This window comes from Fistularia commersonii, chromosome 1 (assembly GCF_037954325.1).
Source record: "Fistularia commersonii isolate RoL2024-O1a breed Wild chromosome 1, RoL_Fcom_v1.0, whole genome shotgun sequence".
NCBI lineage: Eukaryota > Metazoa > Chordata > Actinopteri > Syngnathiformes > Fistulariidae > Fistularia > Fistularia commersonii.
Window position 1 is genome coordinate 22,064,038 of NC_141284.1, and position 26,970 is coordinate 22,091,007.

General features: G+C 41.8%; 3 protein-coding genes across 3 annotated transcripts in view; 2 read left to right on the forward strand and 1 right to left on the reverse strand.

Moving 5' to 3' along the window:
- The window catches only part of dync1h1 (dynein, cytoplasmic 1, heavy chain 1), a 30,793-nt gene extending 15,395 nt beyond the window's left edge, over window positions 1–15,398 (forward strand). The window contains exons 42-78 of the mRNA XM_086154794.1: window positions 144–307; window positions 452–581; window positions 1,736–1,869; window positions 2,198–2,312; window positions 2,385–2,546; window positions 2,716–2,930; window positions 3,408–3,612; window positions 3,722–3,895; window positions 4,044–4,163; window positions 4,275–4,395; window positions 4,678–4,873; window positions 5,648–5,765; window positions 5,984–6,199; window positions 6,283–6,495; window positions 6,773–6,900; window positions 7,045–7,198; window positions 7,933–8,079; window positions 8,221–8,371; window positions 8,635–8,888; window positions 9,031–9,165; window positions 9,251–9,345; window positions 9,429–9,603; window positions 9,692–9,767; window positions 9,852–10,012; window positions 10,096–10,207; window positions 10,313–10,373; window positions 10,465–10,588; window positions 11,039–11,152; window positions 11,268–11,438; window positions 11,566–11,783; window positions 11,876–11,979; window positions 12,858–13,066; window positions 13,789–13,942; window positions 14,039–14,181; window positions 14,268–14,436; window positions 14,742–14,866; window positions 14,955–15,398. Of these exons, the coding sequence (XP_086010920.1) occupies window positions 144–307; window positions 452–581; window positions 1,736–1,869; window positions 2,198–2,312; window positions 2,385–2,546; window positions 2,716–2,930; window positions 3,408–3,612; window positions 3,722–3,895; window positions 4,044–4,163; window positions 4,275–4,395; window positions 4,678–4,873; window positions 5,648–5,765; window positions 5,984–6,199; window positions 6,283–6,495; window positions 6,773–6,900; window positions 7,045–7,198; window positions 7,933–8,079; window positions 8,221–8,371; window positions 8,635–8,888; window positions 9,031–9,165; window positions 9,251–9,345; window positions 9,429–9,603; window positions 9,692–9,767; window positions 9,852–10,012; window positions 10,096–10,207; window positions 10,313–10,373; window positions 10,465–10,588; window positions 11,039–11,152; window positions 11,268–11,438; window positions 11,566–11,783; window positions 11,876–11,979; window positions 12,858–13,066; window positions 13,789–13,942; window positions 14,039–14,181; window positions 14,268–14,436; window positions 14,742–14,866; window positions 14,955–15,083 (5,592 nt within the window). The 3' untranslated portion in view covers window positions 15,084–15,398. The remainder of the gene's footprint in view (window positions 1–143; window positions 308–451; window positions 582–1,735; window positions 1,870–2,197; window positions 2,313–2,384; window positions 2,547–2,715; window positions 2,931–3,407; window positions 3,613–3,721; window positions 3,896–4,043; window positions 4,164–4,274; window positions 4,396–4,677; window positions 4,874–5,647; window positions 5,766–5,983; window positions 6,200–6,282; window positions 6,496–6,772; window positions 6,901–7,044; window positions 7,199–7,932; window positions 8,080–8,220; window positions 8,372–8,634; window positions 8,889–9,030; window positions 9,166–9,250; window positions 9,346–9,428; window positions 9,604–9,691; window positions 9,768–9,851; window positions 10,013–10,095; window positions 10,208–10,312; window positions 10,374–10,464; window positions 10,589–11,038; window positions 11,153–11,267; window positions 11,439–11,565; window positions 11,784–11,875; window positions 11,980–12,857; window positions 13,067–13,788; window positions 13,943–14,038; window positions 14,182–14,267; window positions 14,437–14,741; window positions 14,867–14,954) is intronic.
- Window positions 15,399–16,068: 670 nt separating this feature from the next.
- On the reverse strand, window positions 16,069–17,869 carry LOC147237832 (uncharacterized). Its single transcript, XM_086147207.1, has 3 exons — window positions 17,795–17,869; window positions 16,787–16,879; window positions 16,069–16,710 (listed from the first exon to the last, which is right to left on the reverse strand). The coding sequence occupies exons 1-3, from the start codon at window positions 17,864–17,866 to the stop codon at window positions 16,069–16,071; spliced, it is 807 nt and encodes a 268-aa protein (XP_086003333.1). The 5' UTR covers window positions 17,867–17,869.
- Window positions 17,870–18,630: 761 nt separating this feature from the next.
- Window positions 18,631–25,134, forward strand: wdr20a (WD repeat domain 20a). Its single transcript, XM_086154807.1, has 4 exons — window positions 18,631–18,894; window positions 21,416–21,598; window positions 22,042–23,382; window positions 24,948–25,134. The coding sequence occupies exons 1-4, from the start codon at window positions 18,631–18,633 to the stop codon at window positions 24,999–25,001; spliced, it is 1,842 nt and encodes a 613-aa protein (XP_086010933.1). The 3' UTR covers window positions 25,002–25,134.
- The last annotated feature ends 1,836 nt before the right edge of the window (window positions 25,135–26,970 follow it).

Genomic DNA, 26,970 nt, shown 5'->3' on the forward strand with positions numbered 1-26,970 from the left:
TTTTTTTTTTTTTTTTCCCTTGTGGCTTTCAGCCTTTTACTCCCCAAATGATATATTGCTGCTACAACTAGTTAAGTCCCATCTTGTATTGATGTACATAGATTTAAGCCCATACACATAATTTGTTTTTTCTATAATTTCAGGAGCGGTTCACCCATGACACCCAGCCTCACTATATCTACTCTCCGAGAGAGATGACCCGATGGGTGAGAGGGATCTTTGAAGCCCTGCGGCCACTTGAGACCCTCCCTGTGGAAGGACTTATTCGTGTTTGGGCACATGAAGCTCTCCGCCTCTTCCAAGATAGGTAAATGGAGGTTTCATGCAAGTAGACCGTTGGTAGTTACATTATATTAGTCATTTGGCAGACGCTTTTATCCAAAGCGACTACCAAGCGGTAGTCCATATCTAAATAAATTAATTTGTCTTCTATCCTGCTTGTTTTTACCAGGCTGGTCGGTGATGATGAAAGAAGATGGACAGATGAAAACATAGACATGGTTGCCCTCAAACACTTCCCTAACATTGATAAAGAGAAGGCTCTCAACAGGCCTATACTCTACAGCAACTGGCTTTCAAAGGTAAGCTTAAAAATGTTGTCATTTGATGATAACACAGCTTTAGAAATGGCCATTGAAACATCTATGCCAGGGGTGCCCAATATGTGGATTGTGAGCTACCGGTCGGTTGCAAAGGTAGAGTGGGTAAATCGCATTGTATTAAAAAAGACAGATGTCAGCCTATCATCTGTCCTCCCAATGAAATTTCCCTTAATTGATGTACATGGCAGCTAGTTTCACATCTGACCTTTTCTGCTACATGGGTCAGCGCATACAACGTGCAGGTGTCATGCGCATGCAATGGCACTAAGTGGTGCAAAACTCGCAAGCTAGCAAGTTACCAAGTTATCCAATTCATTTATTTTAAACTTGAGAAAGGGTATTAAAATTTTATTCATTTATTTCTTAACCGTCATGTTACATGTGCGTCTGCCTCTTCTGCCAATCTACCATTGCTTTACTGAAGAATGGGAATGTAGAGCGGCATTTTTGGACTGTTCATAAAAACTACAACACCAACTTCCCTCTGAAAAGCAAGCTGAGGAGGAGAAGGGTGATGGAACTAAAATCACTTATTGTCCACTTATTTATGAGTCCACCTTTTCCCACGTGAAGATCATTAAGTCCAAATACCATTCCACCATGACTCATTGTTTGGAAATGTGCTTTAGGCAAGCTATCAGTTGCTACTGTCCGAACAATATCCCGAGCTGATTCCGTTCAGCTAATCGGCGGAGTAAGGTAAAAAAATGTTGTATTGTGTTGTATTTTGTGCAATATGGGTTCATGCAATTATGCAAGGTACACCAATATTGTACTTATGAAGAATTCTCAATATATTTATCAATAATAATAATAATTTTATATATATATATATATATGCTCTGCATTTTTATAGTAGGTAGATCATTATGACTTTGACATTTTAAAAGTTGCTTGCATGCTGAAAAAGTGTATGTACCCCTAGTCAGTCAGCCGATGACTAGTTTGAGACTTACCTCAACTTTATTCAGTTTGGCACTTGGGCTCCCCCTAGTGGTATGTAGAAAAATAACTGAGACTTACTTAAATATTAATAATATTAGTAAGCATCTCATATTTCAGTACAGTTTTTGGATTTTCTTATCTTTAAGTGTGAGAACCACTGACCCGCAGTGTATGTATTGAATTTGCAGGACTACATCCCAGTGGAACAGGAGGAACTTCGGGACTATGTGAAGGCCCGCCTCAAGGTCTTCTATGAAGAGGAGCTGGATGTTCCTCTGGTGCTCTTCAATGAAGTGCTGGACCATGTCCTCAGGATCGATCGGTAAGCAAAGCTTCTAAATGTATCGCTTCTGACTGATAGTCATCAGCCTTGTATGATACTTGATAGTTACTAGGATAAGATTTGTCAAGGAACCTTACTGATAGTTTTTGATTGCAGAGAGACAGTGGGGAGTCGTAGCAAAATGCATTAAACTTCTCAAAAGTAAATAAAGCGTAATGCCGAAAGAGAAAAAAGCAGTGACCGTACAGTGATCATCTGACTGATCCATTATTTAAGCTCTACCTATGACTCAAGTAAAATCTTTACCCTTGAAACCTGCATGTGAACGTTATTACTACAAATCTTGCAACCAAATCTCTTTCTGTAGAATCTTCCGTCAGCCACAGGGACATCTCCTGTTGATCGGTGTGAGTGGAGCGGGAAAAACTACTTTGTCTCGCTTCGTTGCTTGGATGAACGGACTTAGTGTCTACCAGATCAAGGTCTGTACAGTATATGTCAGAGTGATTGCCAAGAAGGTTTCTCTGTATTAACTGATTTGGCTGGCTGTTCAGGTACACAGGAAATATACTGGAGAGGACTTTGATGAGGACCTACGAACAGTGTTGCGTCGCTCCGGTTGTAAGAATGAGAAGATCGCCTTCATAATGGATGAGTCCAATGTGCTGGATTCAGGATTCCTGGAGAGAATGAACACCCTGCTGGCTAATGGAGAGGTGATTTGGTTACTTTATGAGCTGATTGTGTAGGCCAGTTTTAATTTCTGTCTTGAGCTGACATTGTAGTTCGGTAAAACCTTGTGATTTATATTTCTGTGATAGGAATTCAGTTATGTGCACATCTCTCTGCAGCCTTAATATATAAGGGCTCCCCTGTTCTCTGTAGGTGCCTGGCCTGTTTGAAGGAGATGAATATGCAACCCTGATGACTCAGTGTAAGGAGGGAGCCCAGAAAGAGGGTCTTATGCTTGACACCCATGAGGAGCTTTACAAGTGGTTTACCAGTCAGGTTATCAGAAACCTCCACGTTGTTTTCACCATGAACCCCTCATCTGAGGGCCTGAAGGACAGGGCGGCCACATCCCCTGCCCTTTTCAACAGGCAAGTGGAGGCCTAATTAACTCCTAACATGACATCAGGGCTTCCATTTTCCAGTTGACCAATTTTACAGTCAAAACGTAATGGAGATGGGGGTGGGAAGGGGGCAAAGGCATTAATTTCTGAAGTAAATGGAACGACCAGAAGTTAACAATTAATAGAAATCTTCACATGTAAATGAAGAATTTGAATTCAAATACTGTTTAGCAATTAGATAAAATCAGAGGACTTGGTTCTAAATAAGTGAGAAATTTACTTGAAAAATCTGTTTCACCTACATTTTTGCTCATTTACTGCTGTAGTTGCCCCTGCAGTCATGAATCAGGTAGTTCGCTTGAGAAGCTTGTACAAAATATGAAGGTGATACTTTGAAAGCCCCTATGAACTTCCTTTGCAAAGCGTTGCAGGAGTATAGTTGAAACAATGATGCATTAACGAGGACAAATAGAGCAGAAAACTGAACCCTGTCCTCTCTACCAGGTGTGTCCTGAACTGGTTTGGAGACTGGTCCACAGAGGCTCTCTATCAGGTGGGCAAGGAGTTCACCACCAAGATGGACCTGGAGAAGCCAAACTACAAGGTGCCAGATTACATGCCCATCGTGTATGACAAACTACCCCAGCCACCATCCCATCGTGAGGCTATCGTCAACGGATGCGTGTTTGTTCACCAGACACTTCACCAGGTGAGCTGTAGCTTTATTTCATCAAACAATGTGCATTTGATATAATTGCCCGATTAAAATTAATGTAAGTAGAGGTATTGAAAACATCCATCTTGTTTACGCTTTGCAGGCCAATAACCGTCTGGCAAAGCGTGGTGGTCATACCATGTCAATCACTCCTCGACACTACCTGGACTTCATCAATCAGTATGCCAACCTGTTCAATGAGAAGCGCAGTGAGCTGGAGGAGCAGCAGATGCATCTAAATGTTGGTCTTCGGAAAATTAAGGAGACCGTTGATCAGGTAAAGCAGTGTTATACATCCTGATGTGCTATTTTTATTCTCCCTACTCTTCAAAAATCCCCCTAGGCTAGTCCCAAATACATGGCTCAAAACTGTCAGCATCTCCATGCTCACTTCAGTCTGATGCTATAACTGCTTCCTCATCAAGGTGGAGGAGCTTCGCCGTGACCTCAGAATAAAGAGTCAGGAGTTAGAGACAAAGAATGCTGCTGCCAATGACAAGCTGAAGAAGATGGTGAAAGACCAACAGGAAGCTGAGAAGAAAAAGGTATTTCTTGTTTTCTCCTGGAAGACTGGTGGTCATTTGGTGTTTTTAACATGGGGGCTCTTTGAGCTCCATGGTGAAACTATTGGACAGTTGTTTCTGTTGTGACTCCAGGTGATGAGCCAGGAGATCCAGGAGGCAGTTTACAAACAACAGGAAGTGATCAAGGACAAACAGCTGTGGGTCAAACAGGATTTGGACCAGGTGGAGCCTGCTGTTATTGAGGCTCAGAATGGTGGGTTTTCTGTTTTTTTAAATTTTCACTACTTTCATTGTACTTGGTTAATTGATATAGCCTGACAGCCAGATAGTTCCTTCTATTTTTTAGTGTTATGCACAACTTTGCATAACATTAAAGTAACCCGACTTCTGACATGATGTTCACTACCTATAATCACGTGGTTGCTTTTGGAGCCATGGCTGACTGCTTACTCTCCGATCTCGGCCACAAAACCCATGTTCATTTGTGGTCCTCGCCTTCTCAAGATTCACATTCTTGTTTATATGATGTTGTTAGCTGTTAAGTCCATTAAGAAGCAGCACCTGGTGGAGGTGCGGTCCATGGCTAACCCTCCTGCAGCCGTGAAGCTGGCCCTGGAGTCCATCTGCCTTCTTTTGGGAGAAAGCACAACAGACTGGAAGCAGATCAGATCAATCATCATGAGGGAGAACTTCATCCCCACAATTGTTAACTTCTCTGCTGACGAGATCAGGTGAAATGGCAATGTTTTCTGAAGTTGTTAACTAAAGAGTTGCCTTTTTTTTCTCTTCTTTTTCAATCCTCGAGCTTGTTTCTTGTTCCCTCCCCTTTCACCTTAAATGCTCCTCTTTTCCTCCCACCTCTCACTGTTTTCTTCATTCAAAACGTATTCCTCCTTTCACATGACTAGCGGTGAGCTCTATTAAGAGGCAGCATCTAGTAGAAGTGCGGGCAATGACCAATCCCCCAGCTGCAGTCAAACTGGCCCTGGAGTCTATCTGTCTCATGCTTGGGGAGGAGACCAGTGACTGGAAAAAAATAAGGCAAATTATTATCAGGGAAAATTTCATCAGCAGCATAGTCAACTTTTCCTCTGAGGAAATGAGGTACCAGTGTCAAGACATCCATGTAGTCTGTGTCTGATGTAAGCACAAATTAAATGATTTAATCAGTACACCAATCAAGCAGCACCTATAATTAGGTTTACTATTTTTGATCACATATTTGTAGACCACAGTCTGATTTCTTCACAAATCAGTACACGAGCTGATGGTAACTTGTGGTTGACATGTCAGCACCTATCCCAATAATGGTAGTCTCCTTTATGTTTTAGTCACGGTAAAGACTGTTGAAATGACCACTTTTTACTGAAACAAAATGACCCTGTACAATATTCCACAGTTCCTTGCGAAATTCCTCTTGATTCACAATCATTTTCCGCACGAGGCCAAGAGCTTCTCTGCTCTGGAACATAAATTTTATGGTCTTTGCTTTCTTCCTCCTCTAGTGACTCCATCCGTGAGAAGATGAAGAAGAACTATCTCTCCAACCCAGGCTACAATTATGAACAAATCAACAGAGCCTCACTGGCCTGCGGTCCTATGGTGAAATGGGCCATTGCCCAGGTAACTAATGTCAAAACTCACAAAAACAACTTAGAGCTGGAATTAAACGCATGCTTCAAAGGAAGGGATAGCTGAAGTAGTAATCATAAGCGATTTGTTAGATGACTTCATGTTTGTAAGAGTTTATGGCGAGTTTCTGGTTTCCCTCCTGAGATTAATACCTGAAAAGGGTGAGATTTCCCACTGTAATCCCAGACTGTGCTCTGCCACTCTCCCAGCTCAACTATGCTGACATGCTGAAGCGCGTGGAGCCTCTGCGTAACGAACTCCAGAAACTTGAGGATGACGCAAAGGACAACAAGACAAAGGCAGAAGAAGTGGAGCAGATGATCAGAGACCTGGAGTCGAGCATTGCTCGCTACAAGGAGGAGTACGCTGTGCTTATTTCAGAAGCCCAGGCCATCAAGGCGGACGCGGCTGCAGTCGAGGCCAAGGTATCCTGAAAGCTGTGTTGAATGTCTATGCTGTCGCTCCCACGATTCCAGTCCGTGTCTTGAATCATTTTGTCAACTTCCAGGTGAATCGTAGCACGGCGCTGCTGAAGAGTCTCTCAGCTGAGAGGGAGCGTTGGGAAAAGACCAGTGAGACATTTAAGAACCAAATGTCCACGATTGCTGGGGACTGTCTGCTGTCCGCTGCTTTCATCACTTATGCTGGATACTTTGAACAGCAGATGAGACAGAATCTGTTCACAACTTGGTCTCATCATTTGCAGCAGGCCAACATACAAGTAAGTGACACTTCGATGTTAATTTAATTTTTCACCATTCCCATGATTATACGTAGATTTATTATCCCTTTGAATTCTTATTTAACTATAGCATAAGTTTGTTGAAAGATAACAGGACAAGGCAGAATAATATCTGGCCAGTAACTAAGTTGAAGTCAAACACATGATTTGATCTCAACATATTGCCCATGTATTCGTAGATTGACACTTCTTAGCATATTCTTTGGAGTGTCCCCGAGAGTACAGTCTACCTTACCTGATGAAATCTCTTCCTCAGTTCCGAACAGACATAGCCAGGACTGAGTACCTGTCGAACGCAGATGAGAGGCTGCGCTGGCAGGCCAACTCCCTCCCAGCAGATGACCTCTGCACTGAGAACGCCATCATGCTGAACAGATTCAATAGGTGAATATGTTTCACACTCACTTGGATCACCAAATACTTCTTCTGTTTTTTACATTTTATCACCCAAGTGTGATTATCATTTATTAATCATGGATGGATTTTACCAAATTTTCACTTTTTTTTTTTAATCAATAAACACTCTAGGTATCCGCTAATCATCGATCCATCAGGCCAAGCAACAGAGTTCATCATGAACGAATATAAAGACCGCAAGATCACCAGAACCAGCTTCCTGGATGATGCTTTCAGGAAGAACCTGGAGAGTGCTCTGCGTTTTGGAAACCCACTTCTGGTTCAGGTATCAAAGCCTCAATTACACTCAAAACATTAAACATTCCCTGAAAGAAATGTTCCAATATAATTCAGTTTGCACTTTTCAGCCTTGATGAATTCATTTTTTCGAAATTATGGGGAAAATAAGCCAGGAAAATGTTGATGACAAATAGGATCTGGGAAGTCTCAGAAAATCCAATCAAACCTTTTTTAAGATTATACAAAGTTCAGATGAGAGATCAGTTGCTCTGAACATGCTCTGAACATGTGAGATAAAAGCATTGATTATTGTGGCGACACAATGCTTGTATCACGCATGACAAACTGAACAGCTATCATGCTATATACAGGACTGTGTCAGAAAATTAGAATATTGGGATAAAGTTCTTTATCTTCTGTAATGCAATTAAAAAAACAAAAATTACTTTTTCATGATATTCTAAAATTTTAGGTAGGATTTTTGAGTTTTCTTAAGATGTAAGCCATAATCAGCAATATTAAAATAACCAAAGGCTGGCAATATTTCAGTTGATGTGTAATGAATCCAGAATGTATGACATTTTTGCTTTTGTAATTGCATTACAGAAGATAAAGAACTTTATTACAATATTCTAATTTTCTAAGAAAGTCCTGTATGTATAGAAAAATGGATCTCCAAATAGTGTTTTGGTTCTATTTTATTTTTTTATTTTATTTTGATAGCTAGCCCCTTTATCCCATCCCTATTAATTGGTGTATTTTTTTGCCTTTTTATTTAAGGATGTCGAGAGTTATGACCCCATCTTGAACCCAGTACTCAACAGAGAAGTCCGCAGAACGGGAGGGCGTGTCCTCATCACGCTTGGAGACCAAGATATTGATTTGTCGCCATCTTTCGTCATCTTCCTCTCCACACGAGATCCAACGGTACAAAGACTAAAACATTTTCGCAAAGCCTGATGCACCTTTAATATTTCCAAGGCCCATCTTCAAGGAAGGGTGTTGAAGATGGGTCTATCTGATGAAATCCAGAGGAAATGACTAACCCCGTGTTCCCTTTTCTGATAGGTTGAGTTCCCACCAGACTTGTGTTCCCGTGTGACATTCGTGAACTTCACGGTAACACGCAGCAGCCTTCAAAGCCAGTGTCTCAATGAGGTCCTGAAAGCAGAGAGGCCCGATGTAGATGAGAAACGCTCTGATCTCCTCAAACTGCAAGGTGAGATAGAGGTGGCGGAGGCTCTGTCACAGTAACGGGTGGTCTTTAGGGTTCTAAGTCGGAATATTGGCAGCCACACAAGACTGTAGCAATGTTGAAAATTGCAAGATAATCCCACCCTGTTGGATTAAAAGAAAAACACTACCCATCTGAGAAAAAAAATGTCCAGAAGAATTATCTTTTTTTTTTAAATGGCAGAAACCCTGTGGGTGGTTAAAGTTCTGAGTGAAACCAATTTGATCTGTAACATCCTGTCTTCCCAGGTGAGTTCCAGCTGCGATTGCGACAATTGGAGAAATCACTGTTGCAAGCCCTAAATGAGGTGAAGGGGCGTATATTGGATGATGACACCATCATCACCACATTGGAGAACCTGAAGAAGGAGGCGGCGGAGGTGACCAGGAAGGTTGAGGAGACGGACATCATCATGGCTGAGGTGGAGGCGGTGTCACAGCAATATCTGTCACTGTCTTCTGCCTGCAGCAGCATCTACTTCACCATGGAAGCTCTCAACCAGGTGTGTACACTGCTCACATCCTTCCTCAAACAAACACATGTAAATTACAATCCAATCCAAATTGTCTAGGCAGTTTCCTGACAGGCATACTTGCAAAAGAGCGGAATAGCAGCTGTTCCAAATTTCTTGTGTCTCCCTTCAGATGCACTTCCTGTACCAGTATTCTCTTCACTTCTTCCTCGACACCTACCACAACGTGTTGTATGAGAATCCCAACCTGAGGAATGTCAGCGATCACTCACAGAGGCTCGCTGTGATCACAAAGGATCTGTTCCAGGTATAAATTGTCTGTTGGCTACACACTGGGGTTTTGATGCTAGCGAGACCGCGGATGAATGCTTGTATGTTCCCCTTTCTTGAAGGTGGTGTTCAACCGAATAGCCAAAGGCATGTTGCATCAGGACCACATTACCTTTTCCATGCTGCTGGCCAAGATCAGTCTGAAGGGAATAACTAGGTAAGAAACCGATACGCTGCCGTTAATTGTATCGGTTAAAGCCATGTCAGCAACAATCTTTAAAGATCTCAATCTCTTTGCAGTGAACCTTCATATGATGCAGAGTTCCAACACTTCTTGCGTGGTAAGGAGATTGTGTTGACAGGCATGACCCTGCCCAAGGTGAAGGGTCTAAGCACTGACCAGAGTGAGGCCATGGTGCGCCTCAGTCGCCTGCCAGCATTCAAAGATCTTGTGGACAAAGTCGAGGCCGACGAGGTGAGTCTGGAAAGATGCACCTGGCCGGGTGTCGTTCTTCTTATGATATAACTGCCTGTAGAAACACATCTTCTGATTTTGACCTCAGCAAATCTTCATGTGGCTTGAGAGCAACACACCTGAGCTTGCTGTTCCTTACTTGTGGTCTGAAGAGAAGCAGTCCAGTGAGTTACCGCCTTGGTGTTTTGTTTAAGTAAAAGCTCGAATGTGGCCTCAACTGACCAGTCTCTTCCACACGTTTGAATCAGCTTCGATTGGCCAGTCTGTACATCAGCTATTGATGATCCAGGCCTTCCGTCCAGACCGTCTGTTGGCCATGTCGCACATTTTAGTATCAAAGGTCCTGGGCGAGTCCTTCATGAATATTATTGAGCAGCCACTCGACCTGGCTAATGTTGTGGAGAATGAGGTACACAAATATTTGACACTTCTCTCAAAAAATATGGGCTCATTGGTTTTGAGTGTGTTGACATTTTTGTCTTGTGTCTATAGGTGAAGCCTAGTACGCCAGTGCTGATGTGTTCCGTACCGGGTTATGATGCCAGTGGTCTCGTCAGAGACTTGGCTGCTGAACAGAATAAACAGATCACTTCCATTTCTATTGGTTAGAAATCAGCATATATAATCTTTACACACAAACAAACCAGTGCTCTTCACTGGTGTTTATTGAGAATTCTCTTAATGTTTTTCTCCCCTCTATTTCTCACAGGTTCAGCTGAAGGCTTCAATAAGGCTGACAGGGACATTAACACAGCTGTCAAGTCTGGCAGGTCTGTTTATTTGTCATTGAAGTGTCTTTGGCTATTTACCGAATTTCTCGTGCTGTTAGTCATGACAGTTGTTGTTGTTGTTGTTCTCTAGGTGGGTGATGCTGGAGAATGTCCACCTGGCCCCTGGATGGCTGATGCAACTGGAGAAGAAGCTCCACTCCATGCAGCCTCACACCAGCTTCAGGCTTTTCCTGACCATGGAGATCAATCCCAAGGTATCTCAACTTACTCACGCATTCAGGCTGTATTTACTTGCTGTCTATCATTACGTCCGTTGTACTGAACTGAAGGAGGATTGGCACTGTCAGCTCGCTGCCCCCTATGCTTTTAGGGCCATACAATGACTGCAGTGTATTTGTCTTCTTTCGCAGCCAAGGGAGTGCGATTGCCAACATTTCCTTTTTGCCTGCAACCTAAAGATTTTTTGCAAACATGTCTTTTGTGTCTATTTTTCAAGTTTTTTTCAGATCTTATCAGAAACGCTTCATGCTGATCAGACCTACATTTGTATTCTGAAAAAGAATCTTTCCATCACCCAATGTAAAATTCAGAACTTAAAAAGATAACCGACTGATGACTGCACACATTGATGCACCAGTACTTTCTGCTTACATCCAACACTGCTGAGAATACATCCATAAATCTGCTTTCTCTCCCCCCACCAGGTTCCAGTCAATCTGCTTCGTGCTGGTCGCATCTTCGTCTTTGAGCCTCCTCCTGGTGTCAAGGCCAACATGCTTCGTACCTTCAGCAGTATCCCAGTGTCTCGCATGTGCAAGGTGACCCACTGACAAGCAGAATTCTACTGGATTTAATGATTATCTTCAACAGTTTCTGTGTGCCTTCTCCATACTTTCTGTGTTGAGTATTTGAATTTTGTTGCGTTTTTTGCAGGCTCCCAATGAGCGTGCCCGACTTTACTTCTTGCTCGCCTGGTTCCACGCTGTCATCCAGGAGCGTCTGCGTTATGCTCCTCTGGGCTGGTCCAAGAAGTATGAGTTTGGGGAGTCTGACCTTCGTTCTGCTTGTGATACTGTTGACACCTGGCTCGATGACACTGCTAAGGTTGGTGGTTATTGTACTGATCGTGTTTAGTGACTCCATAAGAGGAGCTAGCTCTGCTAGACAACAACAATTCTCAGGTGAGAGCTTTGCAGATACTAACATTTTTGTACCTTGCCTCCACACACAGGGTCGTCAGAACATTGCACCAGACAAGATCCCATGGGCGGCTCTGAAAACCCTGATGGCCCAGTCCATCTATGGAGGCCGCATCGACAATGAATTTGACCAGCGTCTGCTCATTACCTTCTTGGATCGGATCTTCACCAAGGGTAGCTTTGATAGCGAGTTCAAGCTGGCGCTCAAAGTTGATGGCCACAAGGATATCAAGATGCCAGATGGCATACGGTCAGCATGCATTCATCTAAGTTTCTCAAACCGATAAGGAGTATTTTACTTTTGAGTCTGACCTCTGGAAGATGCTCATTGTTTCATTACAGACGCGAGGAGTTCATGCACTGGGTAGAGATGCTTCCTGACACTCAAACTCCATCTTGGCTTGGTTTGCCAAGCAATGCAGAGAAGGTCTTGCTCACAACTCAGGGTATGGGAGCTGTCATTGTCATCACTCGTTCTGTAATCTTCACTCATCATTCCGTTTCCAAAACATCAATTTCTTCTCCCTCATCTGTTGAGTTCATGTTTTTTCCAAAGGGCAGATTAACCATATCTCCTCTTGTGTTTTAGTGATTTGAAAGGGTTTCACCATAACCAGCACTCGAGCTGGTTGCTTTAAGAAAGAGTAGTGCGTCTTTGTGCCAGTGTGCCTCAGGCTAATGATGTCACTTCTGGTTGTAGTCGACTTTTTTGCCTTGCATTTTTTTTGCAGAAGTCTTTTAGTCATGTATTTTAAAGGTACTTCGCCTTAAGGATGGGTGTGTGTATCCTCACCCTCCAGCAGCTGTATTTCACAGCCAACATGTCGCTTTGCTAAGATTCCATCCTCAACCCTGCCCCCTAATTAGGATTGAACAACCTGATTCCCACAGCTCCCCAACAACCTGATCCACACAACTCCCCAACCTTTAGAGTCCCATCATGCAATCCCTCCCTGTTTCATCAGAATGATCCCCCTCCTGAAACCCCCTCCAGACCCCTGCTAGTGAAGCATCCACACCTCAACAATCTGTATCCTCACTCCCATCGAGCCACCCCCTGTAATCCCTTTTTTTCTTGCAGATTTAGGCCATGTCAAGAAGCCGGGGCCTATATTCATGTAAAAATTGTGAAAGTTTTGCCTGAAGCCTTGTGTGTCATTTTTTTTTCTGTTCTAACTTTTCTGTTTAACACAACTCCTTTGTTAACACTTCCTCAGTATAAAGTATTTGTGTTTTCAACTATTAATTCCTCGTGCCACCACCGTCCCGTGTTCTTTCTCTTCCTCCCTCCCTCCCTGCTCACTCCCTCTGCTGGGCTGCACAGGCATTGACATGATGGGTAAGATGCTGAAAATGCAGATGTTGGAGGATGAGGATGACCTCGCCTACGAGACTGAGAAAAAGGAACGCGCGTCTTCTACATCTGACGCCCAGCCAGCCTGGATGAGGACCCTCTACACCACTGCTAACAACTGGCTTCAGCTCATGCCTCAAACAGTCAATCCACTCAAACGCACCGTGGAGAACATCAAGGTAATATCAGACTGACGTAAATATCAGGGATCGCATTAATGATGGAAAATTTGAAAAGAGGGGTAATAGTTTTTATGTTTTGTAAAATGTGAGAGTGTAAAATGAACTGGCAAGTCTTTGTATTTCCTGGAAAACTGTTAACAGGATCTCCAATTTTGCAGCTCCCAAAAACTATGAACAAGTCCCTATGCCTTTTGAAAATCATAAGACTGCATTATGCATTTTGGACCTGTGCAACACAATATCAATCCAATGAATTGAATAGTTCAATGCATGGAATGGAAAACCTATTTGTTGCCCATAACAACCAAAAATTTTACAAGCGAATGAACAGCAAAGTATTTATAAAAATAACCAGAATATTATAAACAACTTATCTAAAGAAAATCACAAATTTAAATCTAATGACAAGAATATGCTTTTTAATCATATTTTTTAAATTTCACAAATCACCTAAATTGACAGTAAATTCGGGAAACTTAACTTGCTTCAGTTCAAATAAGACTGTTGCTGAGAATGTCCAGGAAAATAATTTCTGTAAAAAAAAGTTGAAATCTTGTGTTCTCTTTACATTAATTAGGGATCCCCTTGACTGAAAAATGAAAAACAGTAATTGAACATACTCTACCTTCAGAAGACTAATTTAACTCTTTGTGGCATTTATACAAAACTTTAATTTTGCATTTTGTTTTTTCATCCAAACACACACACACACACAATAGGACCCACTGTTCCGTTTCTTTGAGCGTGAAGTGAAGATGGGCGGCAAGATGCTGCAGGAGGTCCGTCAGGATCTATCTGATGTGGTGCAAGTGTGTGAGGGCAAGAAGAAGCAGACCAACTACCTGCGCACGCTGATCAGTGACCTTGTTAAAGGTGAATTATTTTTGAGTTCAGCTTACTCAGGAGAAAAGTGCGTATTTAGAAAGAAGTTGGACTGATGATTTGATGACACTTGGCTGTTCTCTCCAGGCATCCTCCCTCGCAGCTGGTGCCGCTACACGGTTCCATCTTCCATGACAGTGATCCAGTGGGTGGCAGACTTCAGTGAGCGGATCAAACAGCTACAGCAGATCTCCCAGGGGGCCGCGAGCGGGGGCGCAAAGGAACTGAAGGTATAATGTGGTTGACTGGTTGAGTACAGAAGAATAAATCCTCATCTGTTTTCCTAATTTCCCCTACTGCCTTACTTTTTTTCTAGAACATCCACGTTTGCCTTGGAAGCCTGTTCGTTCCAGAGGCTTACATCACTGCAACCCGTCAGTACGTTGCCCAAGCAAACAGCTGGTCTCTGGAAGAGCTATGTCTGGAGGTCAACGTCACAAACGCCCAGGGTGCCGCGCTGGACGCCTGCAGCTTCGGCATCAAAGGTGTGACAGTTATTAATTTGAATCAAGAGGTGCATGTTTAAAAAAATTCCAGGTTTAAACAAATGTACCTCCCATTTGTTCCTGAGCTCAAAAATGCATGTGAGAAACTGACCGACCCTGAAAGGAGTTAAAGAATACATCCATGGATAGACCCGTCCAGACTCTGAATGTAACCATTCCTATTGACAATAAAACTTGAGAAAGGTTTATTCATCAGGTTGCAGGACTACCAATCCTTTCATGAATGAGCCTTTCTGATGCCATCATTCTGGACATTTTGACATCGATTGTGTTGAATATTCCAGGACTGAAACTGCAAGGAGCAACGTGTGCCAACAACAAGCTGTCTCTGTCCACCTCCATCTCCACGGAACTGCCTCTCACTCAACTCCGCTGGATTAAACAAAGCAATGCTGAGAAGAGAAACATGGTACCAGGATCTCTGTCTTATTCAGAACCTCTGAACACTTTCCCCATTGCTGTGCATATCTTTATTTTCTTTTCTGTATTTGCTACAGGTGACCCTGCCTGTGTACCTGAACTTCACCAGATCTGATCTCATCTTCACCGTCGATTTTGACATCGCCACCAAGGAGGATCCGCACAGCTTCTATGAGCGTGGAGTTGCTATCTTGTGCACAGAATAGATGAAATCATTCCTTAAAAAACAAAGTCCTGATTATTAATCAAACCATATTATAATTCATTTACACTCATTGCCTATTAACCACAATTTAATTATGTAACCTCCTTTCCTGTAGAGATCAAGAGATGTTTGTAGAACAGTAATGGTCATGTCCTCATTCGTAGTGTTTGGAAAGTGCCTGAACGGGAATGTGGAAGTTGTGAGTTGGGAAACGTGAGAAAAGTCAAACCTGGGGAATAGAAAGTTTCAAGGAAGTGTTGTTTTTTTTAGAAGGAATCTGTATGTTTTTAGATGAATAAAGCTTGCCAGAATCCAATAATTCATGTTTTGGGTTTTAATTCTAAGTGAAACCAAAGATTTAAGATCTTACCAGTCATGTCTGCTTTTGGCAGCTAAGATAAAGGTCAGGATATCAGTGGGTATGTTTCTCCCTTAAACTGCTCAGCCTGAATTCAGATTTGTGATGGATGTCTTAATCAGCTCACAGAAAGTTTCTACCCCTCATCTGAGTTAATAATTGAATCCAGTTTTAAGGTTACCTCTATTTCCTCATCAACTTTGAGCAACTTTGACTATTGTCCTAGTGCAATACCAATCTATTTGAATTCCAGGGCTTTGCATTATGTCGCCCTTCAAATTTTAAGTAGAAATCTTAGTTACTGACCTATAGATCTCTAATTTCAATAATAACATGTTTATTTGTAATGTTTCTGAAGCCTTTTTTCCATTACTGTGCAATTCTGTGTAACTTTTAGTTCTGTTATTTTTTTCAACAGAGTTGTGAGTCATCAGTGACTGGACTATTTGATTCACTTCTATATCAAACTGCTCCTAATTTATTAAATAACAAAGGTATTAGATATGATTGCAGTACTTCTGGTCTGGCAGTCAAATGTATCATTGCTAGAGCTTTTTTATTTTTAACGAAGTGCTGAAAGGTCATTTTTTACTCAAAAAACAAGATCCTTTGGAGGGATTGTGTCTTATCAGCTCTCCATCCCTGGCAGACTGATGGTCATATGGTTCAAACACGCTTCAGAGGCAGAGCTTCCCTCTGCTTCATCGTTCATGTTGACAGCACGCTGCCTCTTCCTTTGTCCCAACTCAGTGAGGTCGACTTCAGGGACACACAGCTTCCTCTTGTAATGTAAAGTGAGGTTGCATGGGCTGAGAGATCTCTCAGAGAGGGTGTCGGGCATCTGAGATGAACTCTGCTCCGGGTGGAGGGACGTTCCGACAACCATGCCTTCACGCTCAAGTTGGCCATGACATTTTGAGTTCTTAGCCTGGGTGCGTGTTGTGGAATCATTTGCCATTTTCTCCGTCAGATCTTTACCGGCATCCCTGTAGGTGTGGTGGGGAAGTGAAACTATATCGCACACCCACAGCTCAGAGTCACATCCAACTTTCATCTCAACATCTGGAAGGTGATGTTCTGGCCCAGGACCTCTCACTCCGCTCTTAGCAACATCTCTGTAGGCGACTATGTCTGGGTGATGAGGGAGAAATCGTGTGTTTCGTGTGGCGAACCGACCACATCTTCCCTTCTGCCTTCGCCGGTTTGTGATGCACGCCTCCATGTTTATCTCGTCAGAATCCTCTGAGCTCCCGTCATACGGGTCCAAACACTGCAATCACGTCAAGGCATTCATTTAAAACATAGGGCTAAGGAAATGGCTGGATTAGTGAGGGGGCAGTGCTTACCCAGGAATAACAGCCATGGCTTCCTTCATGCTCATGCATTAATGGCAATATCTGTCCAAAAACCCCATTCTCCTGTACGCTGCTCACACATTCCTGGTCAGCCACAAATTCAATTACCATTGCTCTGACAAGACATTCAGAAATTCAATTCTGCCTCGGCATTCTCAGTGCAGGCTAGAATCTGAGTCATTACTAACTGGGGCTATCGAAAAGACAAAGATGACGGTCTGGATGTAGAGAGGTGTGTCATCAGAAAAACAATGACCAGGAACACCATATTATCTGTTTGTGTAGATATTTATACAGTATATGAAAATATATAAAATACTTTGTTATTTAGCGGTTATTTCTCTATTTTTTTTCTATATTTTCCAGGTCATTTTATTTTAGGTACTTGTCACTATTTCCATTTAATTTCTTTGTACTTTCATTAATTTCTTACAGGCTAGGTAATAACCAAGTCATTTTACCACTATTTTGGAGCCATTCATTAATACTTTTTAGTATTAGAGCTTTTTTTAAGTGTGTATTCTGAACTGACTTTAAACAATGTTTAATATGTGTTTTGGGGAGGAAAGTTGCAATTTCTTTGATATAACTGATTCTTTTGCTTTACCAAAATTAGTTAAGATATATGAAATATCCATGTGGGCAATGATCTGTCCCTTGAAGTCGAGTCACATTTAGAAAAAAAAAAATCAATTTCATACTTTGGGACTAATAAGTGATTATAATGATCCCGATTCTGATAAAAATACAAATCGGAGGAAGGATACATTCAAAATAAATGTCTATAAAAGTCAAGGCCTTGTGTATAAAATGCCACCTCCCGAGGGAGGAATGAGAAACCTCACGAAAATTCACGAATTTCTTCATTTGACAATTTCGGCTGAGGAAACTCAACACGGGAAAGACTAAAATACACTTTTTAAAAATAAAATATGGTCAGTGATCCACCGGCTCAGTTGCTGAAGGGGGGAAAAGTTCAGGTTTAAACAAGAGCAGTACCATGGTGCTGGTGTCCAACCATCTTGGGCTGATCCCTGAGTCTGAGTCAGTGCTGGACTCCAGTTTGCACATTTCCTGGAGGAGAAAAATTGTCACCTTTTCGCATTTCAAACTAAGTTCATTATTGAAAAAAATTAGATGCAATTCAAGTTGAAAACAAGGTTCTGTGTACCATGTATTTGAAAGAAAGCTGCTCCATGTTGCTGGTTGCAGGGCTGTCACAGAGGCCTGGGTGAGGAGGATGTACATTATTACATTTAAGGAGATTCAAATGTTTGTGATCTCATCAAAAAACACCTTGTGAACAAGAGTTTGAAAAATACGACACGGGTTCAAAGTTCGACTGAATATCTTGCAACTTTGTAAAAGGAAATATGAACACGCACCTGAAAGTGAATGCTCTCTTATTCTGCTTGCCATGCTACCTGGCGGATTCCGTTTTTTCCAAAACAACAAAAAAAAAATTAAATGCAATTTTTTATTGTATTTTTTCCTTCCCCGTTAGTGCTGAAAAGCTAAAAAAGTGGTTTTAGCTATTTAATTAACCACGGGGGACACAGGTGCTTTTAACCGTGAATCGCTGACCCGCTTCGGTCGCAGGTGCCCCTGCGTGCCCCACCAAAAAAACGATATTTTATTTATCTATCTTTTTTTTTGTTTGTTTGTTTGTTTTCATTACTTTTTTTCTTTGTTTTTACAAAGTTGACATTTTCTCCTACTGCGTCAGTTCCTCTGTGAACCGTTTGGGGGACCGGGGGAGGGGGAGTCCGCCTGCCCGGCCGCGCCGCGGCCCGCTCTCCTCCGTGCGTAAGATCCGGCCGGGGGGAAAGGGATGAATGTTAATTTCAAAGATGGCGGCGGAGGGAGGAGGGAAGGAGATGAACGAAATCAAAACTCAGTTCACCACCCGGGAAGGCGTCTACAAACTCCTCACTCACTCCGAATACAGCCGTCCCAACAGAGTGCCTTTCAACTCGCAAGGCTCCAACCCCGTCAAAGTCTCCTTCGTCAACGTCAACGACCAGTCGGGCAACGGCGACAGGATCTGTTTCAATGTGGGCCGTGAGCTCTACTTCTACATCTACAAAGGCGTTAGGAAGGTAACCGTGCTAACGCGGCTAATGTCAACGGAAATTCGGGATGGGATGAGTGAAAGCCGCCGCCGGGCGAGTTGTCGCCGACGCGAGGGCGACCGTTGGCCGTGAATTAACTCCGGCAGGTGCTTGACTTTGGAGCAAGTCGGCGGCTCGTTAGCCTGCTAACCCCACTTGTTAGCGAACCAGTGCAACTCGGCTAGCTAGCCAACAGCTACTCCGAGGCCAGAGGCGAAATTCCGTCCCTTAACCGAGCCTCTTTTAAATTGCTGCCGGGGGGCGGGTTCCGTGAAACTGAGAACCTCTCCCTTTTTGTTTTAGTCAATTTTCTTTAATTTTAAAGAAGCTTTTAATCAGTTATCATGGGGTGGGGGTTAACTCACTGCTCTCGTGGCTACGGTTTGTGATGACAGTGACAGCTCTCTACGTTGCATACACAACACCTGATGACCTCCCCTGACTGACAGATGACGAAGGACAGCCGTGTTGTGTTGTAGGTGATCCCGTCGGGTGTGTTTTTGGAAGTTGAAAAACTCAAGTCGACTTATAAGTTATAAGGCAGGAGAGTTTGAGCGTCACTGTTGCAGCTCAGCCGGCGGGGATTCACTTAACAGAGCCTTTCCTGATGTGTTCCTTCAGCAGCAGATGTCTGACCAGACCTTAATGAGATGAGACGATGAGATGAGAACAACTTTATTATAAGGATACATTGACTTCTGTGCTGCTGGTGTAGGATTCAAAGTGAAAATTGAATTTGCACATTTCCATCTAGGAAATGTGCAAATGACAATGAACCCTGTACAATGAAATTCTATCTTTGCTGTCTAGTGAATACCAGATAGTTTAATACAAGTATACAATAAATCCCTGAAGCAATTAAAGGTTGCATTTGAAAGATGCATTACAAATATAAACATTGCAGAAATGTAAATGATGATACTAGCCTGTTGACCATTGTTCCATGGTCAATGTTGGTTGTGCAAACTAAACATTGAAAAAGTAAACGTTCAAGTGCCGGCAGGCTAATGAATAGTCATGTTTTGGTGTTGGACAGTAGATTGGGCGTCCTCCCGACTTGCAGGTTCTGCGGTTTGATTCTCTGCTCCTCCATGGTAAAATGTCCTTGGGAAAGATCGTGAATTCCTATGTGCTGCCTGGTTAGAGCCTTGCATAGAAGTTTTGCTGCCATCGGTGTGTGAATGGGTGAATGCAATCTAGTGCATAGGGCTTTGAAACTGCAAGGTTACTCCTCAATGACTCTAAGGAATAGTTGAGGACAAGAATACAAACACTTATGGAAACTGTCCTTTTATGGCCGATCTATAATGAAGGAGGAAACATCACTTAGTTGTGAATTTTATTTACCTGAAATTGTGATACACGTTCACCATTGTATATTTTGTTGTTGATTGAGTTTTTTTTGGTATTCTAATGATAGCCACATTTTTGTCCCCTCTGTAAAGTTTTCTTCCAAAAAAATTGTGAAAATGCTGAGAAAAGCAATGTTCACCAGAGGGCAAGTAATTATTTATGATTTGATTAAAAAAAAAAAACTAGTAGCAAAGGTATTTCCTAGAAATTAAAAATAGGATTTTTTCAACAACTCAATTTTTGAGATACTCAGCTAAAATGTGTATTTTGTTGATGTCGCAAAACATTTTCTAAACCTGAGCAGCTTTTGTGATGTATAATGGTATCATAAATTTCAGCTCCTATGTTGCCAAGCCCTACTTATTATGTATACATTTGCTCTCATATTTGTTCTGCTTCTGAGCTGATGTCAGATGTTGACAAGAATCCTCTTCATCACGTGATGTATTTTGGAGGACATTTGCAGGTTTGAAATCAAAAACGTGGTTCTCCTGTGCATGATGGAAGTTCTCGCAGATTTAGCAATTCATGAGAATTTATTCTTCATGTCTACATTGATACTCTCTTGACGGCAACATTTTAATATCAACTGTAGACATGTTGTGATGAATGTCTGCTGTGCTGGGTTTCTGTTCCTCTAAGGTTTGACTGTACTCTAAAATAAAACTTGTTTTCTTACATGAAGTGGAAATGTTGAACGTCACATCTTACGGTAGTGGAAGAACCAGAGTCATCTCTTGACACTCAGTTAATTTTCCATGCTCCAGTGAGAACTGTATTGCCACTGTGGCTCTTAATGACGGCCATGCTATAATATTGTACTCACCTGAATAGCAAACAGTAAATTATCAAACATCTCACTATTTGTGGTACCCCTTAGCTACAGAGAAAGGGTTGTTGTATTGCTCTTTTAAAGGCCACATGTCCCTACTTCAGCATGTACAAGACACTTGTTAACCATTCAGGGGTGTCTTTCACTTGATTTAGCACTACAGGTGCTGCACTGAATTGTCAGTATTTGAAGGGAAGCATACACATGAACTGAAACATTGCTACCTTCACTTCTAGTAAAGTACCGCTGACAGTCTGGTCATTTGTAGAATCATTGATAGGTGAAACATAGACGACCAAACATTTTCATGTGATCTCTCCTCAGGCTGCTGACTTGAGCAAGCCTATAGACAAGCGCATCTACAAAGGAACACAACCCACATGTCATGACTTCAACCACCTCACAGCTACGGCAGAGAGTGTGTCCTTGCTGGTTGGTTTCTCAGCAGGACAAGTGCAACTCATTGACCCCATCAAAAAGGAGACAAGCAAGCTTTTCAATGAGGAGGTAGGTTTCTGATTGCCGAGAATTACGATATATGTTAATTTTTTTTCTTTCAAGTTTGCACAAGTGGTAGAGGATTTAATTTTTTTCATAATTTCACCACACAAAACATTTGTTTTTGTTTTTGACCTTCAGTTATAGCCATTTTTAATATTCTCAATTCCACTGTCTCAACGCAAATATCACTAAATATGGAAAATGGCATGAAGAAACTGTCATTGAAGTAGAAATTAAATGAACATTAATGTTGCCTAAATAAGCCTTAGACCTAAGCAGTTAATCGTGAAATGAATTTTTTAATATTAGAATTGTATTTTTATTTCTGTCAGATTTCTTCTCTTAAGTGTAATTTTCAGCAGCTTCAAAGAAACGTTTCATGTACTGTACTGATGTTCTCCCCTCCCCTGTCTGCCCCTCAAACCCCAACCTTCCTTCTCTCCTGCTAGAGACTAATAGACAAGTCCAGGGTAACGTGTGTGAAATGGGTGCCAGGCTCTGAGAGCCTGTTTCTAGTCTCTCATGCCAGTGGAAATATGTACCTATACAATGTGGAGCACACTTGTGGGACTACCGCACCGCATTACCAGCTGCTTAAACAGGGGGAGAACTACTCTGTGCACACGTGCAAGAGTAAATCCACGCGGAACCCTCTACTTAAATGGACCGTAGGGGAGGGAGCTCTGAATGAGTTTGCTTTCTCCCCAGATGGGAAGTTCCTAGCCTGTGTAAGTCAAGACGGGTTCCTTCGGGTGTTCAACTTCGATGCCGTTGAGCTTCACGGTACCATGAAGAGCTACTTTGGTGGCTTGTTGTGTGTGTGTTGGAGCCCAGACGGCAAGTACATAGTTGCAGGTGGAGAGGATGATCTCGTGACTGTGTGGTCGTTCTTGGACTGCAGAGTTATCGCTCGGGGTCACGGGCACAAATCATGGGTCAGTGTGGTGGCGTTTGATCATTACACTACCAGTGTGGAGGAGAGTGACCCGATGGAGTTCAGTGGCAGCGACGAGGACTTCCAGGATCAAATGATCAACTTTGGCAGAGACCGTGCCAATAGTACACAGTCCCGGCTGTCAAAACGCAACTCGACGGATGGACGGCCTGTAAGTGTCACATACCGTTTTGGTTCAGTGGGTCAGGACACCCAGCTGTGCCTATGGGACCTCACCGAGGATATCCTTTTTCCTCATCTTCCACTGTCACGGACAAGGACACACACTAATGTGATGAATGCAACCAGTCCCCCTGCGGGTGCTACAATAATCACTAACACCTCAAGTAACACTACTAACGGAAACAACAGCGGTGCCAATACTACTGGCATTAACTCCCTCTCTACTACATTACCGCGCTCCAATAGCCTGCCCCATTCAGCTGGCACCACGACAACGGCAAACAACACCAACAAGGCTAGTAGTGGAGGTGGCATCAGTAGTGGCATTATGGACAGTGCCATTGCTACAGGCGTGAGCAAGTTTGCCACCCTTTCACTCCACGATCGGAAGGAGCGCCATCACGAGAAGGACCACAAACGCAACCACAGCATGGGGCACATCAGCAGCAAGAGCAGTGACAAGCTCAACCTGCTGACAAAAAACAAAACGGACCCTGCTAAGACTCTAGGCACGCTGCTGTGCCCACGCATGGAGGACGTGCCCCTCCTTGAGCCTCTCATCTGTAAAAAGATAGCACACGAGAGGCTGACTGTACTCATATTTTTAGAGGACTGTTTAGTGACTGCTTGTCAGGAGGGATTTATTTGCACATGGGCGAGGCCAGGCAAAGTGGTAAGTTCTTTTTAATGTAAAAAAAAAAAAAAAATGTGGGAGAGAACTAATGTAATGTCTGTCAAATGTTTGTAGTGATTCTACACTCAGCTGGTGGGTTCTAAGAACAAAGACAAAAGTATGAACATTTTGAACAGCAGGTTTAGCTTTTACAATCAGTTTGTCACTCACTAAAGACCTATAATGAAAACTATTACCGTTGCTATTAAAATATTACGTTTTCTGTTTATATAATATCGCAGAGACTGTTGACAAGAGATATTAGTCATTGATGACGTGTGTTCCTTGGTTCATCAAATTCATCCCTAAATGTTCTACAGCTTAGCCAGGAAGTCATCTGCACACACCTGTCTATTGCTGCTTTTATGCAAATAGATCTGCACTTGCTTCAGTCTATAGTTTGTTACATGCTCACAGCTTCCTGTTTGTCTGCACTAATTCACTCCTCCCTCATAATAGGGTGGTGAAAGTAATTCCGGCTAAGTTCTTACACTTAAGCAGTCAGGAAAAAAAAAAAAAAAACTCGTAGATTTACTTTAGACTATGAAAGTGCACATACAACCACAGTGGTCCAATAGTTATTGACGTAACAGTTGTTTCGGTGTATTCTCCATATGTTGTACCACTGTGACCAACTTCTGGGATTGCCAAAAAAAGCACTTTTTAATGCTTTTGGGGTGTGGAAATTGAATAACAGAACAAACCAAAAAAAAACAAAATTGTATTTATTCAGCTAGAGGTGAGGAAACCCTTAATCATACGAAGTAAACGTGGGGAATATATTGATAAACCTCCAATATCGGCCACTGTGATATCATTGGATTTCTTTTTTTTTTATTTTAGTATTGAAAACTGCAACACATTTTCTGTCTACTTTCATGCAAGGATCAATGTTTTCGAAAATGTTGTTCTGAGATCATTTTAATACCTGTTCTGGACATTTTTCCCTAACAGACATACAAAAACCTCTTCGTTGTCTTTAAAATGCCCTAACGAGACTGTTCAAAAATCACAAAAATATTTCTCGTGAAATTTCGCTTAAAACTCTTATTTTGCTTGCTGCAGAGAAATTAATTTGTGTGTACCTGACAAGTACTTAAACAGAAGTAACAGATATATTTATATATTTGAAAAGGGCCCACTGACCATTGTGATACTTAACTATTTGCCATATTGCCCAGCTCAAATATAGGAAATACAGGGGTTTTATTGCGTCTGAGGGAAAGAGGAGGAAATATAAACCAAAAATGCCCCTTTGAGGAAAAATAAGAATGCTCTCAGGTGAGCTCTAGAAGAGTTTCTCGCTGGCAAACAGGGGTCCGCTCACAATGAAGTGCCTTGATCAGTGGTTCTCAGAGAGGACGTTACACTTACTGGCCAACCACCCTGTCTTCTGTGCACGAGCTTGTCATTACATGCAGGGCATCAGGAGAGGAACAGATGAGGCTAGAGGCTCCATTTTAATGAGCTGCTTGTTGCTTGAATTTTTAATTTAATTTTTTTTTTTTTTTTTGCCAGTGTGTGAACTTTCCCAAATGCAAATCTCCTTGTTTTCCTTTTTCCAGGGTTTATTGTCATCCCAAAACCAAGCCAGCTCTCCCAGTGGAACAGTAGTATAGCCACAATATTTCTGCTGCTAAAGAACCCTGCAACCCAGAGTCTGATGCTGCTCTTCACCCTGCAAGCATTGCAAGTTTTCCTTTTCTGTTTTTTTTTTTTTTTTTTGTTTGTTTTTTGTTTTTTTGCCCCAACTCCCGCCTTTCCAATTTTGTTAATGGCTTTTTTTTTTTTGTTCTTTTCCTTTCTCTCTCACTGACGTAAAGGAAGAAAGAAGCAAGGATACGGTGTGGTGTGGACTATCGTGCTAATGTATCGTTCTCTGGATTTTTAACACATTTTTAGATCTTTTAAAAACATCTTTGTCTCATCGCATTGTCAGACTGTTGTCCTCTGGAAATAAGGCGTGGCTTTGTTTTCTTTTAGATGCAAATCAGATAATTCCACTTTGAGATTAGACGGATGGATTAATTTTGATAACCTGTATAACCATTTTCTAACCTTGTGGCATAGCCTCGACTCTGCTCAGGGTTACTGTCTGAAATTGGAACTTTGACCGAACTATCTTTTTATGACCAAGCGAGCATCTGAACTTTCAGCACCCATCCACCTCCACCCACCACCTGTCTCTTCTCGTGTAGAATCTCCCCATCATTTACTTTGCACTGATTTTTTTGTTAGTTATTTTGTGTGTGTGTTTATTAATACTCTATTGGAACAAAAAAGAAAAAAAGAGGGTTGAGGACCGCCTTGTTGCACTTGGCTTTAACATCCTCAGTTTTGAAATCTGAATCTATAAAGCTGGATGCTGCAATCATAGTTTTTGTTTTTTGTTTTTTTTTTAAAGGAAAAAAAATTGTTTGCACTTAAAATTAGTATATTAGAAGAAAATGGCTTTACATTTTTGGGTGTGCTCAGAACTCACAGATGGCTAATACAGTAGGTGAAGAAAATGTTAAAACTATTAAATCCTTTATCTATTGAGCATTTATTTTAATATTATTTCAGATTCAAATCTGCTCTGTATCATAATGTGTATATTGTAATTAATTGATTTGATGGGGGCCGAAGCAAACTTGCCATTTATCCAGTGGAAGTTTTGTCATTGATAGTTATATTTCTAAAGCCTAAAGTATACATATTAATAATATTAAAATAATCTTGAATACTCTGTTTTCTGTTCTAATTTTTTTTTTTGTTGTTGTTGTTCACCATGTACTGTATTTGCATAATGAAGCCGTAATGCCTCTGGCTTGAAGATCACCGTTTCAGTGTCAAAAAAACAAACCAGCTTTTGTGGCACAAAAAGGGGGCTGAAAGTCTCCAAAGCTCAGGATTTCTCACGGATACGGGCTCTGAGTCGCAAACATTTTAAAAGTCAATCTGTGACATTTCCCATTTTTAACATTTATTAACAGGAGATGTGAATCTTGAGCTTACACTGCAGCCCTGCAGTCCATTTGACACTTTTGCAGAATTAATGTATTTTTCTTGTTGATTTTGTGGTGAATTTAGCGATTCCCCCTTGACTAGACTGAAAGTTGGTGAATAAAATTTTTTTGAAGTCGATAATATTTTACATTTCCTACTTTTAGGTTTTCAATAGATAAATTCAAGAATAATCGATTTGTCCTCCAATATTTTTGTCTGTCTATACAGACGGGCGAGAGTGGGAATGGAAAGCAAATGAAGTCAGTGCGTGGAAGTAGGATTACGGAGGCCCCTTTTTGCATCTCAGGATGTCAGTCAGTATTTGGGGTCAAAGTATGCTGATGTTCAGTTCTTCTCTAGGGCTGGGTGATTCTGATTGGGGAAAAATATCCATATACATATTCTAGAGAATCAACTCAAATATGCAAGTTTTGTTTTTTTTTCCTTGGTCTTCATGAGGAGTATAATTCCACCATAAAATGCTTCTGATGCATTTCTACATCACAGGCCTTTTAAACTATTGAGTTCGATTTTGATTCTTTTTATTATTTGATCATTTGTTAATCAATGATTAACCTATTTTTCTATGTTGACCAGTCC

Bases quoted from the DNA above. Each gene is read 5' to 3' on its own strand.
- LOC147237832 (XM_086147207.1), bottom strand. From the start codon at position 17,866: ATGTGCAAACTGGAGTCCAGCACTGACTCAGACTCAGGGATCAGCCCA. The intron at 16,880-17,794 runs GTACTGCTCTTG...GTGGCTGACCAG, and splicing joins GGTTGGACACCAGCACCATG to GAATGTGTGAGCAGCGTACA. The intron at 16,711-16,786 runs GTAAGCACTGCC...ACGTGATTGCAG, and splicing joins GCCATGGCTGTTATTCCTGG to TGTTTGGACCCGTATGACGG.
- wdr20a (XM_086154807.1), top strand. From the start codon at position 18,631: ATGTTAATTTCAAAGATGGCGGCGGAGGGAGGAGGGAAGGAGATGAAC. The intron at 21,599-22,041 runs GTAGGTTTCTGA...CTCTCCTGCTAG, and splicing joins GCAAGCTTTTCAATGAGGAG to AGACTAATAGACAAGTCCAG. The intron at 23,383-24,947 runs GTAAGTTCTTTT...TCCTTTTTCCAG, and splicing joins GGGCGAGGCCAGGCAAAGTG to GGTTTATTGTCATCCCAAAA.